We start from the raw sequence: 15,944 nt of genomic DNA on the forward strand, positions 1-15,944 counted from the left end.
ACAGATTCAAGGTTCCAAATCTCAGTCATTCCCCTCAGAGATAGGGTTTGCTCAAGTTACTACTTCTAAGTTAGAAAAACCAAAGCCATTTCAGAAAGCAGACACTGCATTTAACTTAATCAAAAACATTCCTATGTCACCAGTCTTTTTACATCATAATTTTTTCTATCTTGTTTTATAACTATAAACATCAGTGGCAATATAACTAGGTTTACCAACTCTGCCACTGTGGTGTACATTTAAGTCCTCTCAAACACATTAACAATACAGTTTTCATTGGATTTCTAATTTTTGTGCACTCTGAAAAAAGTGTAACCGAGCATTTTTTTTTTAAAATCTATTTGTTAGTGGACATTTGAAAGGAGAATATTAATCTAATTCTGCAGAATTTAATGATCCATTTAAAACAAGTTTCTAGGCCTTCCGGAAGTGGAAAAAATATGACAAATATAATCTGATGCAACACTATATTGCCTAGTCTGCAGATAGTGCCTATGAAGCTGCTGCTATCCTCTCTGCTGCTAGTTGGGATAAGGAACATAAACGGCACTAGCGAAACTAATACCATATGGGTAGGGCTCTACCAAATTCACAGTTCATTTTAATAAATTTCATGGTCGTAGCATTTTAAAAATCTTGAATTTCACAGTTTCAGATATTTAAACCTTAAATTTCATGATGGTGCAACAAAACATGAATTCGTATTTAAAAATGGCAAAATATAAACATGTAAAACCCTTGAGACTCAAACTGGGGTCCTGACCCTAACTTACTTCTGCGCTGCCTTCAGAGCTGGGGGCTGGAGAGCAGCAGCTGCTGTCCAGATCCCTAGCTCTGAATGCAGTGCTGCTGCCAGCAGCAGCACAGAAGTACAGATGGCAATACCATGATGCCCTACAATAGCCTTGCGACCCCCATTTGGGTCAGGACCTCCACTTTGAGAAATGCTGTACTTTTGTATACTTTTATCCTGTAGTATAGGCTATTTTTATAGTAAAGGGTAAAAGTACATAAAAGACCAGATTTCATGGGGGAAACAAGATTTCATGGGCTGGGACACATTTTTCACGGCCATGAATTTGGAAGGGCAACAAGAAAAGACCATGAGGCAATGAGAGTAGTTGAGATTCCACTTCTTTAGTGGTCAGAAAGCTGAAGTCAAGACAGTTGCTTCTCCGTTCTAGTAACTAAAGGATTAATGAGGCTTCAAATGTCTCAGAAACCTACTAGCCAGGAACAAAGTTGGTGGGTAGAATCAGTGGGAGAATAGTTAAATTAAATTAAATTTGAAGGCCATTTCCCCATTCTTCATATTGAAATCCCTGGTTCTTACAGTGGGATTTTAAAAAGTCATAATGAAGGGAGAAAAATAACTAGAAAGACAGAGCACATACTTTTAGCTGTGTTCAGGAGGGTCTATGTTCATGATAGTATTTTGGTATGCAGTGTCTTCATGCCAAAGACTGCAATGGAAGATGCTTAAGTGTCTGTTTCTATTTTGTATATTTTAAAAAGTAACCACCAGGTGTCCACATAATAGATTTTCATGTGGGACAAAACACTATGTCTTCTATAAGTTTGCAAAGATCTAAATACTTCAGATCTCAGAGGATGGAGAAGTACATCTCAAGGACCATGCAGGATTCCTCAGTACTAGGTAACTGAGTGAAATTTAATGGTTTACTAACTAATGGTCCCATCTAGCTTTAAACTCCGTATCTATGTCTGTAAAGGCACCACTGTTTTCCTTTTGAATGTCCCAGGATAGGGCAGGAGGGAAATAAAGCCATTTTATGAAGACTATAAAAAAAATGTGTGTTTATAGAAAAAGTGGCACTTCCAACAGAAAGTGCAAATACGATCATTCAGTTCAGAGATTTTTCTAGCTGAGATTACAGATACCAAAAGCAAAAAACTGATGGGAAGAATGGAGCAGATTAAATCAGAATCTGATCAGGTCATCAAATTGTCATGCACTTCTAGCATGTTTATTTTGTGTCCTCTCAAATGAGGCTATTTCTATATAACTTCCATTATCTAGCTGAAGGTCAGACAGGGATGGTAGAAAGTCCAAGTGATGAAAGATTCAGGGATAAATAAATGTTACTTCAAACATTGTGCAGGATTTTTGCAAAACACAGGAGTATTGTCTTTTGATAGAGTGTCTCATCGAGAAGAGCAGCCAGAACATAAGAATGGCCATACTGGGTCAGATCAATGGTCCACCTAACCCAGTATCCTGTCTTCCGACAATGACCAATGACAGGTTCTTCAGAGGGAATGAACAAAGCGGGTAATCATCAAGTGATCCATACTATGTCACCCCTTCCCAACTTCTGGCAAACAGAGGCTAGGGACACTTCAGAGCATGATTTTGCATCCCTGCCCATCCTGGCTAATAGCTATTGATGGACCTATCCTCCATGAACTTATCTAGTTCTTTTTTGAATCCTGTCTAATCTTGGCCTTCACAACATCCTCCGGCAAAAATTCCACAGGTTGACTGGGTGTTCTTTGAAGTAGTACTGCCTTTTGTTGTTTTAAACCTGCTGCCTATTAATTTCATTTGGTGACCCCCTAATTCTTGTGTCATGAGAAGGAGTAAATTCCTTATTTACTTTCTCCACACCAGTCATGATTTTGCCCCATTTTATCATATGCCCCATTGTTGTCTATTTTCCAAGCTAAAAAGTTCAAGCCTTATTAATCTCTCCTCATACGGAAGTGTTCTGTACCCCTAATCATTTTTGTTGCCCTTTTCTGTACCTTTCCCAATTCCAAAATATATTTTTTGAGATGGGGCAACCAGATCTGCAAGCAGTATTCAAGATGTGGGCATATCATGGATTTATATACAGGCAATATGATATTTTTTGTCTTGTTATCTATCCCTTTCCTAATGATACCCAATGTTCTGTTAGCGGCACATTGAGTGGATGTTTTCAGAGAACTATCCACAATGATTCCACGATCTCTTTCTTGAGTGGTAACAGCTAATTTAGACCCCATCATTGTATATGTATAGTTGGGATTATGTTTTTCAATATGTATTACTTTGGCAGATGAAATTCAATGTTGATAAATACATTTTGTTGCCCAGTCACCCAGTTTTGTGAGATCCCTTTGTAACATTTTGCAGTCTGTTTTGGACTTAACTATCCTGAGTAATTTGCAGATGATACAAAACGTTGCCACCTCAGTGTTTATCCCCTTTTCCAGATCATTTATGAACATGTTGAACAGTACTGGTCCCAGTACAGACCCCTGAGGGACACCACTATTTTACCTCTCTACCGTCTGAAAACTGACCATTTATTCCTACTCTTTGTTTCCTATCTTTTAACCAGTTACAGATCCATGAGAGGACCTTCCCTCTTATCCCATGACAGCTTACTTTTCTCAAGAACCAGAAGACGACTAAACCTCATCTTTTGCAGAGTCCCGCCCACAAGAGAGGATGCAGGAAAGGCATTAAAGAGGTATTTCAGGAATGGTTAGGATAGCAGGTCCATGGCTGCTGCTCCTTGTAACAAGCAAGGTGTTTTACAACTGATTTTAGGATGCAAACAGATCTACCTTTGGTTGTCCAAATGTGTCTGGGACAATGCCAACAGGTAGATGCTACATTTTGCTGGATTTATGTTGTGACAATTTAACAACACAATTGAGTTTGCCCACAGAGAATGGAAGTACATAGACAGGATTTTTCCCTGCCCAAGTTATGAGGGTTTAATCTTCCCTAAGGAGGGGGACTGACTCGTTCTTCCTGATGGCTGATAGCTAAGCATACATCGTGTTGTTCATCATAATTAAAATGTGGTTATTTAGCTATTGATTAGCAAAGGACATGAACAACCCAAACAAATTCCCATTTGTTATTTCTTAAGTGGTACCTGAAAGAGCAGTCTGCACCTCTACGACAGGCATGTCATTCATTCTGCTGCATAACAGAGAAGCAAAGGCAAAACAGGCCTTTCACTTAGTGATTCCTGCATCTAACCCAATAAACTTGTGGTCGAACACAAGTATATATTTCAGAAAGACATTTAAATGTCATTAAAAGACTCCAAGTGATGCAAAATTAACCGTATCCCTGGGTAAACTGTTTACCACCCTTAATGGTAACAATGTCTGGTTTGAACTTTGCCAACATCAGCTTCCAGCCATTGGACATTGCTATGTCTGTCTGCTAGATTAATGGAGCTCTCTAGTAACATATCTCTCCCCTGTGTAGTTACTTATGGCATATGATTAAACTGCTTTTCAACCTGCTCTCTGATAAACTGAACAGACTACATTTCTTTAGTTTCATTTTAAGGAGCATTTTCCAGACTACCTATTCTTGTATCTCTTCTCTGAACCTTCTCCAATTTTTCCAACATCATTTTTAAAATACTGACACCAGACCTTAACACAGTGTTCCAGTAGCAGTCTGACCAACATTCTTTTCCTTGCTTGCCACTGGCTTGCTGTATGGCCTTTCTTGCAAGGATTTTTGTTCCTTAATCCTTAAGATACTGATGTGTATTTTCAACCTTTTTTGGGGGGGGTGGGGGTGGGGGGGGGTCTGGCAATTACTATATAGCACTGCTTTCTAACCTAGAGGTTGTGATCCTAAGGTGGGTCACAATAGAATGACTAACGGGAGACAACCAAACTGGGGGAAAAGCCTGTGAAATTAATAAGCAGAAGCTGTGGTTGGAAAGTGGAAGACAGACAGAGGAAGGGTCAGAGGTAAAATGGCAAAGAATAAGACTGGAGGCACAGCTTAAAAGGGTAATCAGTCTTCAGGTGACCAACAGAGAAAGACCTCTGCAATACACTTAATCTCTTTATGTAGAAAACTTTTCTTTTCATCTTGTTTTCTTCCAAAGTAAACCACTACAGCATTATAGCATGGAAGTGGATCAAGGGAACTAAATATTTAACTAAACACCTTAATTCGGTCTTACTCAAAATTAATTCAAATTGGTTTAGATATGACCAAACTTACAGACTGAAAGCTAGCTGAAGGACTGCCAACAAATAGTCATGATAAATGAACAAATGGAAACACTAGCTTGGAAAATTCTGATGCAGACTTGGGATCATTAATGAGCCCAAGGATAGAATTAACAGCCCACCAATGAAATCTGCAGATACTAAAATGGGAAGTGCTGAACCCCTGCTGAGACAGAAAAAATAAATTGACCTATGGGGATTAGGAATATGATCAGGAAATGAAATTCAATTCAGAAAAACGCATACATGAGAACAAGAGACCATAACAGGAACAATGTCTTCACTGGGAAGAAAACCTATCTGGACATTTTTTTAAAAACTATACCTATTCACCCGTGGCATAGCCAGGTGGAAGGAACAGGGAGAGGGATCAAAAAAAAAAAGAAAAAAAGCGCCACCCGTTGCGGCGCTTTTACTCACCTGGCGGTGCTCCGGGTCTTCAGTGGCGGGCCCTTCTCTCGCTCCAGGTGTCTTCCGCAGCACTGAAGGACCAGTCGCCGGAAATGCTGCTGAAGACCCACAGAGCGAGTGAAGCTCCCGCCGCCGAAGACTCAGAGCACCGCCGGGTGAGTAAAAGCACCACAGTGGGTGTCGCCTTTTTTTTTTTCCTCTCTTTTTTTTGGATTGCTCCCCTGGGTGAGTAAAAATTAAAAAGGCACCAAGAAATTGACAAGGCGCCACTTGTGCTCAGTGGAGGAGCGGCCACTGCCCCGCTGCCCCCCGTCCCCAGCTACGCTATTGCATTACAACACTACACTTTACAAAAAGTGCAAAAGAGTTATGCCTGGTCTACACTAAAAAATTTGGCTGACCCACCTATGTTGCTCAGGAGTGTGAAAAATCAACATCCAAGCAGTGTAGTTAAGCCGACCTAACCCCCAGTGTACACAGTGCTAGGTTGACGGAAGAATTCCTCTGTCAAACTAGCTACCGCATCTCAGGGAAGTGGATTACCTATGCCAGTGAGAGAACCCTTCCCAGCAGCATAGGTTGCATTTACACTGAAATGCTACAGCAGTGCTGAGACATGCTGCTGTAGTGTTTCAAGTGTAGACAAGCCCTTAGTCTCTGACTTTTCCCAATGTGTTCATTGGTTAAACAGTAAACAAATTATACCATAGTGTTCCGTGACAACTGGCATAAAAAAAACTTTTTTTTGTTTTTTTTTACTTCCCACATTCAGAAGAATCACATCATAAAAGAGACAATCTGCTCTTGATACAGCTCTGATAAGACCACACCTGGAATACGGTGTTCAGTCTGGTGCCAAGAAAACAAACTTGAGCTCAGGGAATAAACAACAAAAACACACCACAAAACTAGGGCGTACTAACGTGTAACTTGGGTAAAAGAATTAAGAAAAGGGAAGTCTATGGAAAATACAGCAAACTTCCTGAAAGCAAGAAATGTGGAATAGGCTCCTGAAGAAATGGTAGAAGCCCCCTTTGGAACATTTCATACAAGTTAGGATAAAGTAACTGGAATGTACCCTACCTCCCGTGGTTGAGAGGATTATTTCATTAGGGTTTGTAAGGTCCTTACATTTCTCTAATACTCTTTCAGATAGGTAAGTAATTAAAAAGTTAGTGCATCATGCATGTAAAACAATCATTTGTTGTGGATTTGATATTTCAGTTTAATTTTAAAAGTAACTGTTTACAAAGAGCTATCTTCTTTTTCTTTTCACTCAATACTTGTGTAAAGTAAACTAGCATATGTCAGTTCGTACACAACCATATTGTACTTTTTGTAGCTGTATAATCAAAGCATTGAAATCACATGTATTGTGGTTGATACACATTGTGTCTGCAGATGTAGGAAACATCACTGCATCCGTTTACAGTCTGTTTACATAAAACACTGGTTATTAAGTCCAGAATAAAACAAATGTATCCACAATTTTGTTTATCTTGATCTCCTTAAGAGATCTGCCTTGACTCAGTTTTCTCAATATATTCCAAATGGACCATAGCTAAACAATACTACTTTGCATTGTCTTCAAGCAACACAGTATAGATGGTGCATATTTGCAAAATATCTCACAGTTGCCTTTATGATATCAGAGTTTGAAGCTGCAGTCACTTTTGGAGACTTAACTAGAAAAACTTGAAAACACGATTCAAAATAAATTCAATCTTTTTACGATAGGATAAATCTTAATGAGACTGAGGACAGCAAGCCTAACAATATGTTTTGATACAGTACACAAAAAACAAAGAATATTTTTATCAAGTGGCCTGCGTGCCATTTGAATAACCCATATTTATCACTATAGTGTCTAAATGAGCCAATCACTTTTGATTTGATCTTTACATCTGATTCCTATAGCCTCCTAAAGCTACCCTGAATATCAACATCTTTTTTCAGATTTCACCTCTACTAAGTCAGCAAAGAGACAAGGTAGCCCTTCATTAATGCGATGTACATGGACTCTTTGCTAGCTGCAGAACTGTCAGATCCTCAGCCAGTAGAGTAATAAGTCTAGCTTTCAGTATGCATTTCTCTGAATTTCCTAAGAGACTTTATAATAGTGTTTTTAGAGTCTCTCACTCTGTTGGTGTTAATACAGTTTGAGTGAAGGAAAAGACTACTTTTAACCAGCAGAGTATTTCAAATTATTTAAAACTGCACCTCTCATTCTGGAAGGAAGCTTTTGTTCCTCCTTCCTAGGCCATGGCACATGCGCTGGTCCATCACCACGAAGGTTGTCCATTGAAGAAGCCATGTCACTAAGGGTATAATAAATTGCCCTAATTTCCAGCCAGTTTATAATTGTTATTTTTCTTTGGGTCCGGGAATCCTGCAAAAGCCCCAACACCCTAGGCTTGGGTTAGTGGAAATAACTTCTTAGAAAGCAACAGCAGAGAATTTTTCACAATCTTTACATTGCCTTCTCTTCTTCCTCAAGCTTATCAGCTAACAAGCCCAATATGTTAACATTATAGTTCCATTTATCATAGTTCTTAGATACTGGAGTTAACTTAGACACCACCTTAGATATTGTAAATATGGTCTTTGGATGCCTGAAAAATTGGTTTTTCTCAGATCAAAAAACGTCACTAACCAAGCTAAGAATCAAAACAAGCTAAATTTTATTGGAATTTCCAATCTTCCACAGGATTTTCTGATCACCTACAAATATTTACCTCTCCCATTCCCCGAGATTCTAGTGCAAGAGCTTGAAACTCATGATTCATCTCATCCACAGATCGAACCTGAAGAAAAAATTAATGACAATTAGCAACCATTAGATAGAGAAGTATATCTTAAATACAGTTATATATTCCCCATATGATTTTACTGTTTTTTTTAATAGTTTCTAAAGTTCAGTTTCTAAAATTTGCTATTCAATATATAATCATACACCTCTCAGATTTGGTAAATGGAGTCTACTTAAAGCCTGCAACCAGTTCTTTAATGCTTCATGTTAAAATTTATTTTGCATTATTGTGTTAAGGACAAATATTTTAAAAACTATAAATGTAGCATATTACAGTACACATTAACTACCACAAAAACAATGAGGAATTTTCTATCTGCAAACACACACACACGCATAAGTGAAATTAATGATTGGTGTATACATATTAATTTGGAAAAGAAATGATTTGTTGCACACAAAGTTACTGAGTACACTTGAGGGAAGACAAAAGTATGAAAAAAACTCTCATGAGAGTGCACACAAGTGACTATCACTACTGTCTATCCTATTCCCAGAGACACTGACCTCACCCCCAACAAACACTTAGGCTATGGCTACACTTGCACTTCAAAGCGCTGCCGCAGCAGCGCTTTGAAGCGCTAAGTGTAGTCAAAGCGCCAGCGCTGGGAGAGAGCTCTTCCACCTCCCTGCGGGGAATAACGTACAGCGCTGGGAGCCGCGCTCCCAGCGCTGGGGCTTTGACCACACTGGCGCTTTGCAGCGCCGCAATTTGCAGCACTGGAGAGGGTGTGTTTTCACACCCTGCTGCAGCCTGCAAATTTGCAAGTGTAGCCATGGCCTTAGTATGTTTTCTACCTCTAAGGAACTTTCAAAACTAGGGTAAAAACTTAGAAAAAGAAGGGGGATGAGAACAAGTAAAACTACAATTGGTTTGTTTGCAACACTAAAATATGAGAGGGCACAGCAATGAAATGATTTAGAAACACAATTATCCCTAAAATTATGGAGGAAAATGAAGATGCAAATTTCCTTGCTTTTATTGTTGTTCTCTGTTGGATTCCAAGGAGTCAGTTGCTCCTGGAATGCTATGCATGTGCATTTTCCCATACACAGTAATTGACACTGCACAAACATGCATTTGTATAAACAGATGTTTAGCTAACAAGGTATACAAATGCTGTTTTCTTTCACACATCAGGGTTTCTTGTCATTCATAAACTTGTTTATGAAAACATGAAAAAAACTGAACATGCTCAAAATTGCATGTGCAAATGTTATCATCATCTTTCTGTTGATAGACTGCATAAACTTGCAGTTTTATAAATTCCCCAACAGCAAATTTTTTGTAGCAAATTTAGCATTTTGAATTTGAGCAGCAGTGTTGATTTCTTGGCAATTTCCATTGCTAAAACTCTGTCCTTTCAAGATGTCATTACTGAGCATATTAAACTACAAACTATTAAATCTTTGAAGTCAGCATATGAGTACATACTTAATTTTTCTGAAGCAAATGCTTAACTGAAAGTCATAAAAGAACACTTCTTCATGAAGAATATGATTTTGGTTATTTTAATTCATTATTTCCATCCCCAGTGAGCAATCAATGTATTCAACCAGCACTAGCAGAATACTTAGTTTTGAGTTGAATTATTGAAAGAGCAACCTAAACACAAACTTTCTTTCCCCAATACTAGAAAATTGGGCATTTAAGTCAATTAGGTTGATTTTTACACTGATTGTATCAATGAAACTGAAGTAAGACAAGACAGAACATTATGCTCCTATAAAAATGTCCAAGAACAAATTTTAGGCTGTAGTAAAATCAACAGCAAATTAGTAACCTATTTAAATAAAGATAAACTTTTATTTGAAAAACTCAGGGAAGTGATGAACAATCCTTGTATGTGGAAAAAGATTGTTGAGGAAAGAATGAAATTGCCAAATTTCAGTTTTGGAAGACACTTCTGAATTTGGATAATCTAAATTTCTAATGACTGAATTTACCTGCACAGATATTCATACGAAACAATGCAAGAATTTTATATATAAATACTGTGAACCACTTCACTATTACTTTGCAATTTACTATTGAAAGAAAAAAAAAACTTTATATACACAATTTCATCTCCAAGAGCATGGTTTTGTTCAATTAGCACTTTTCAAACAATTTGCAGTAAATTCTTGTTAATCTACATTCATTCAACACAGATGTTGTATAAGTCACTAACAATTAGCCACATTTATAAGTCATTAACATTTTATTGTATTTTTTTATTTTGCTGCAGAAGATTAAATGTACATTGCCATGCCTACCCAGTTTTCAACATTAAAAATACCTCAATTACAGTCACACAGTCCTCCAAAGCCCTACAAAAAGAGCAAAAGGGTAACAACGTAATTAAATACATAGGTTCCCCTTACATGCTTTAACAAATAAAACTGAGGAGCTGGAGGTCTCTATGGTTGTAGATCAATCCTATACATTGCTCTGAACTTTATTTTGCCCATGTTCCAGTCTCATAAGCATGAAATTTGAAAGATTATTACTGTTACTATTAGTAATGCTATTGCAAGACTGTACTGTTACCAGAAAAGTGGAGCTGTCATTTGTGTCTCCTTCAGGACACATGCCTTCATCAGAAACAGTAGTACACAAAACACTGCCACAGCATTGCAGGTAACACTGATGTTTTAAAAGGTCTCCATTCGCTAATCACTATCATACTGGATTTCCTGTGTCTTGCCTACCAAAATTTTCCTACGTCTTCACTGAATTCAAGAATTTATTAAGGAAATCTACAGAACCAAAAGGAAAATATGTTGGCTGAAATCACATAAGCAGCCAAGAAGTTCTGATTAGCATTGCTTATTACTTTTATTACCATAGTAATAGGGGCCCTAGTCATAGACCAGGACTCTATTGTAATAGACAATGTACAAACCCAGAACAAAAAAAAAGACAGTCCTGCTTGGTTCCTCTGATCCAGAAGTAACATTTATCTAATTAATTAAAAATGCCTTACTCCTTTGGTGCAGCCTAATTAAAAGATCTTTCAGAACAGAGTTTTTTTTATTTCTTTACAATTTAAAAACACTGTCAAATACTTTGTTTGATATATATTTCCCCATCATTTGTAATAACGTATGAACTCCTGAGAAAAGGGTGCCTTCTCTTAATTATTTTGCCTTTGACTAACTTATTTCCCCAAGCACTTTTCAAAGTTTTCAGTTGAGTTCAAAACTATTGTGTCAGTTTTCAGTTACTACTAAGGCTAAATCTACAATAAGAGTCAGGAATGTGATTCCCTTGCTTGTGTACGCACTCCCACTAGCTCCCATCGAACCAGCGTGAATATAATTAGAAGTGTTGCCCCAGTAGCACGCATAGTGGCAGCGAAGGTCTCTAAGCTGTGTGGAGTACATACCCACAGGTTTAGGCAGCTTTATACTCTGCATGGCTCAGCTGTGCCTCTACTGCTGCTACCCATGCTACCGTGGCAACACTGCAGTATTTATATTTCCACTAGCTGGATGAGAGCTAGCAAAAGCACCTGCATACAAGCAGAGGAATCACACCAATAGCTCATACTGTAGACAGCCATTGTTTTGCACAAACTTTTATTATAGCACAGGGAATAGCGTTAAGTAAACTTGTGCTGTTAAGCCCACAGCAAAGTCTCTCTTTAATTAATGTCATATTTAGTTAATTAGTTTAGAGGTCAATTTGGAAAAGTCAAAAGATCCAGCTGTTTGAAATGTAACAAATGATTTGTAGTTCATTTTAGAAGTCTAAGCAGGACAAACTCCCACACAAAAGGGGGAAAAAAAGAAGAGCAACATTTTCAAAGCAAGGGTTCTTTGCTTTGCATCTTCTCACCTTTGTGCAGGCCACCCCGACAACTCAACTAGCACTTCTGGAAATAGAGAATCTTTTCTGTAGATGGGAAGGCCCTGTTTCTGGTTGAACACATTTGCCTTTTGTTTATCTTTCCCCCTAAAATCATTTTGTTGAGTATTCTCCTCCATCAGCCAAATGCTTCTGGCATTAGGAGCTAGCACTAATCCTGATATTTAATATAGATAACTCATTCCAAATGTCAGAAGCAGGTAAATAGTCCAATAAAAACAAAATATACACAATGTTGAGACTAAGTACCTATGACACATTCCCCAGACACAGCACATTCCCCGATGGATTTATTTTATTGTAAAAAATGTATACAAACCTATGTAGGATAAACTAAGCAAACAAAATAGAATATATTGACCTTAGTTTTAAAATATATTCAAGTGTAAATTAAAAGTGTTGTAATGTCTTCCTTGACTTTCTGGTCAAAACTCTTTCAAAGTATGTTTCCCCCCCTCTACAACAGCATATCACTATTGCACAAGTGTCTAAAGCAGGGGTAGGCAACCTGCGGCATGCTAGCTGATTTTCAGTGGCACTCACACTGCCCGGGTCCTGGCCACCGGTCCAGGGGGCTCTGCATTTTAATTTAATTTTAAATGAAGCTTCTTAAACATTTTAAAACCTTATTTACTTTACATACAACAATAGTTTAGTTATATATTATAGACTTATAGAAAGAGACCTTCTAAAAATGTTAAAATGTATTACTGGCACACAAAACCGTAAATTAGAGTGAATAAATGAAGACTCAGCACACCACTTCTGAAAGGTTGCCAACCCCTCTTCTGAAGACTGCTCACCTGTACTGTGTTAATATCACTAACCAATGCAAGGAAGTACCCCTGAACTCTGGTACTGATAAAAGTGCATGTAAAGGCTTTTTATCTAAGTCCTATTTACTGACTGAAGACAGATCCCTACCTTAGAAAGTTCATTAAAAGATATTGGGTTAGAGCAGGGGTCGGCAACCTTTCAGAAGTGGTATGCCGAGTCTTCATTTTTTCACTCTAATTTAAGGTTTCATGTGCCAGTAATACCGGTAAATGTTAACTTTTTAGAAGGTCTCTTTCTATAAGTCTATAATATATAACTAAACTATTGTTGTATGTAAAGTAAATAGGTTTTTAAAATGTTTAAGAAGCTTCATTTAAAATTAAATTAAAATGCAGAGCCCCCTGGACCGGTGGCCAGGACCCAGGCAGCATGAGTGCCACTGAAAATCAGCTCAAGTGCCACCTTTGGCACGGGTGGCATAGGTTGCCTACCCGTGGGTTAGAGGGTTGCCCTTTCGTCTGTTATAACATCTTTGATCGAGGAATAGATATGGATTAAGTCTTGACCTAACTGATCTTGTCACAAAAAAGGTAACTCGTATTGTTACCCTACAGCATTATCTGAGGTTACCAACATTTCATCCCACCCACTGAAATAGAAAACAAACTAACAAAAAGACATCAGCAACACGAACACACCATACCTTAAATACCTATCATGTAGATGCACATGGAATCAACAAACTATACATCCACTCGCTTACACACTTTGTTAGGAGTTCCAGCTCCAATTTTTAACTATTAACAGTTTCAAGAGGTACCTTTATTCGGTCATGAACTTGGTAAACAGTTTTTAGAATAATCAATTCAGTTCACCATACAAAAACACAACAGTCTCCATTACACCTGCCTTTTTACATTTCACTTCCAACCTCTCCCTTACTCCAATCCCCCTTAATGTATCTCTACACTGCAATAAAAGCCTGTGGCATGGCCACGACTGGCCCAGATCAGCTGACTCAGGTTTGCAGGGTTATAAAATGTCAGGGTAGACATTCGGGCTCAGAGACCCCAAACATTTACACTGGAATTGTATAGCCCTGCAGCCCGAGCCCCGCAAGCCTAAATCAGCTGACGTGGGCTCTGAGACTTGGTACAACAGGTTTTTTTAAATCGCTATGTAGATGGGATGTTAGATGGGGTGGGATCTGAGTTACTACAGAGAATTCTTTCCTGGGTGCTGGCTGGTGAGTCTTGCCCACATGCTCAAGGTTTAACTGATTGCCATATTTGGGGTCGGGAAGGAATTTTCCTCCAGGGCAGATTGGCAGAGGCCCTGGAGATTTTTGCCTTCCTCTTGTGGAAGCAGGGAAAGAAATAATAAGGATTTGAAGGGGATTTTAATGCATGTCAGTCAGTTAGCAAGAGTTAGCCTAGCTGTAACCCTAATGACGTGAGACTTGTAGAAGCAAAGATAGTGTGGGACAGACGAACGAACTGTGTTAAAAGTTATTACGACCTTGCATTGATAACCAAATATGCAGGCTTCCTTTTTCTAGTAGTGAGACAAATAAGATAGCAGAAAGGCTTATGTATAAACAAATGCAATTGTTTCTTTTTACCATCTGTATTATTGCTAGAAATTGTCTGTAACAAAGGTATAAAGGCTTACTGTAATTGTTTACCAGTTGAGAGACCTGTCCAGGACCCTGTGTCCTATGGCACTCTCTCCCTCCATTGTAATTACTGGAGAAATAATAAAGTATTTGATTTTGCTGCACCCAAACAAAAAGCGAGAACTGAGTTTTTCTCCGACATGGGGCACCTGGAGGATTCTCTGCAGCTTGAGGTCTTCAAACCATAATTTGAGGACTTCAATAACTCAGACATAGGTTAGGGGTTTGTTACAGGAGTGGGTGGGTGAGATTCTGTGGCCTGCATTGTGCAGGAGGTCAGACTAGATGATCATAATGGTCCCTTCTGACCTTAAAGTCTATGAGTCTATGTACCCTTAACTACCAACTTCACTGGTCCTACTTTACCTCACTCCATCTTTAAACCTCCCCGTTTCTTGATGCCTTATCCACAACACACAGGCACATTATTCTGTGCCATATCCAAGGACTGGATAATAGCAAATGTGTACTTACCTTAAAAAAGGCACTAAGAATGACTCCAAGAAATACAGACCAGTAACTTTATTCCATTTACCCAGTATGGAAGTATTAAAAATATTACAGAACTACGAGACCATGACATGATAGAATTCAACCAGAATGGGTTCTGCAAAGGAAACTCATACCTCCCTAATTAGAATGTTTTGAATATGTTAATAAAACAATGGATAAAGGAGAACAATTTATTTACATTTTCATGAGGCTTCTGACAAAGTCCCTCACAAGAGACAACTGAAGAAACTAAGCAGTATTGTCGTTTATCAAAAACTGGCTAAAAGACACCAAATGCAGGAATGGACAGTTAATTTTTTACTAAGTGTGGGGTGCCAAAAGGTTCCATACAAGAACCGGTGTCAGATATATTTATTAATAATCTGGAAAAAGATATGAGCAGTGAGGTTGCAAAGTTTACAGATGACAATTTTATTTAGGTCAAGACCAGAGAAGACTGACAGCCAAAAGACAAACCAAGCCAGGAGACCGAGCAATATGCTGGCAGATAAAATTCAATGCTGATGAATTCAAAGCAATGCACACTGAAGGGAATTTCTGAGCTACTCAGAAACCTTAGTGAGTTCTAAATTAATTATATCAACTCAGAAATTAGACCTACCCATCACTGTGAGCAGTTCAATGGAGACCTCTGGTCAAAGAGCAGGAAGCAAAATGTCAGGATGGATACACAACAGGACTGAGAATACTACAGAAATTCTGCCATTATATAAATCAATGATACTTCCTCATCAGAAATATATGTTCAGTTGTGATGACACCACTGCAAAGTATAGCTCATAAATGATATAGCAAAATTAGAAGTTCAGTGATGGGAAACAAGAATGATTAAACTCCCATATGAAAAGAGATTGAGAAGTCTGGGATTGTTTACCGCAGAAGAGATGAATAAGAGAGAACATAAGAGT

The 15,944-nt window shown here is 38.3% G+C and overlaps 1 protein-coding gene across 10 annotated transcripts in view; it reads right to left on the reverse strand.

The window, feature by feature from the left end:
- The window catches only part of PUM2 (pumilio RNA binding family member 2), a 122,628-nt gene that overhangs the window by 64,567 nt on the left and 42,117 nt on the right, over positions 1–15,944 (reverse strand). For all 10 annotated transcript variants that reach the window (XM_039529591.1, XM_039529586.1, XM_039529590.1 and 7 more), the window contains one exon: positions 8,148–8,216. In XM_039529591.1, the coding sequence (XP_039385525.1) occupies positions 8,148–8,198 (51 nt within the window). In that variant the 5' untranslated portion in view covers positions 8,199–8,216. The remainder of the gene's footprint in view (positions 1–8,147; positions 8,217–15,944) is intronic.

This window comes from Mauremys reevesii, linkage group 3 (assembly GCF_016161935.1).
Source record: "Mauremys reevesii isolate NIE-2019 linkage group 3, ASM1616193v1, whole genome shotgun sequence".
Taxonomy (NCBI): Eukaryota; Metazoa; Chordata; order Testudines; family Geoemydidae; genus Mauremys; species Mauremys reevesii.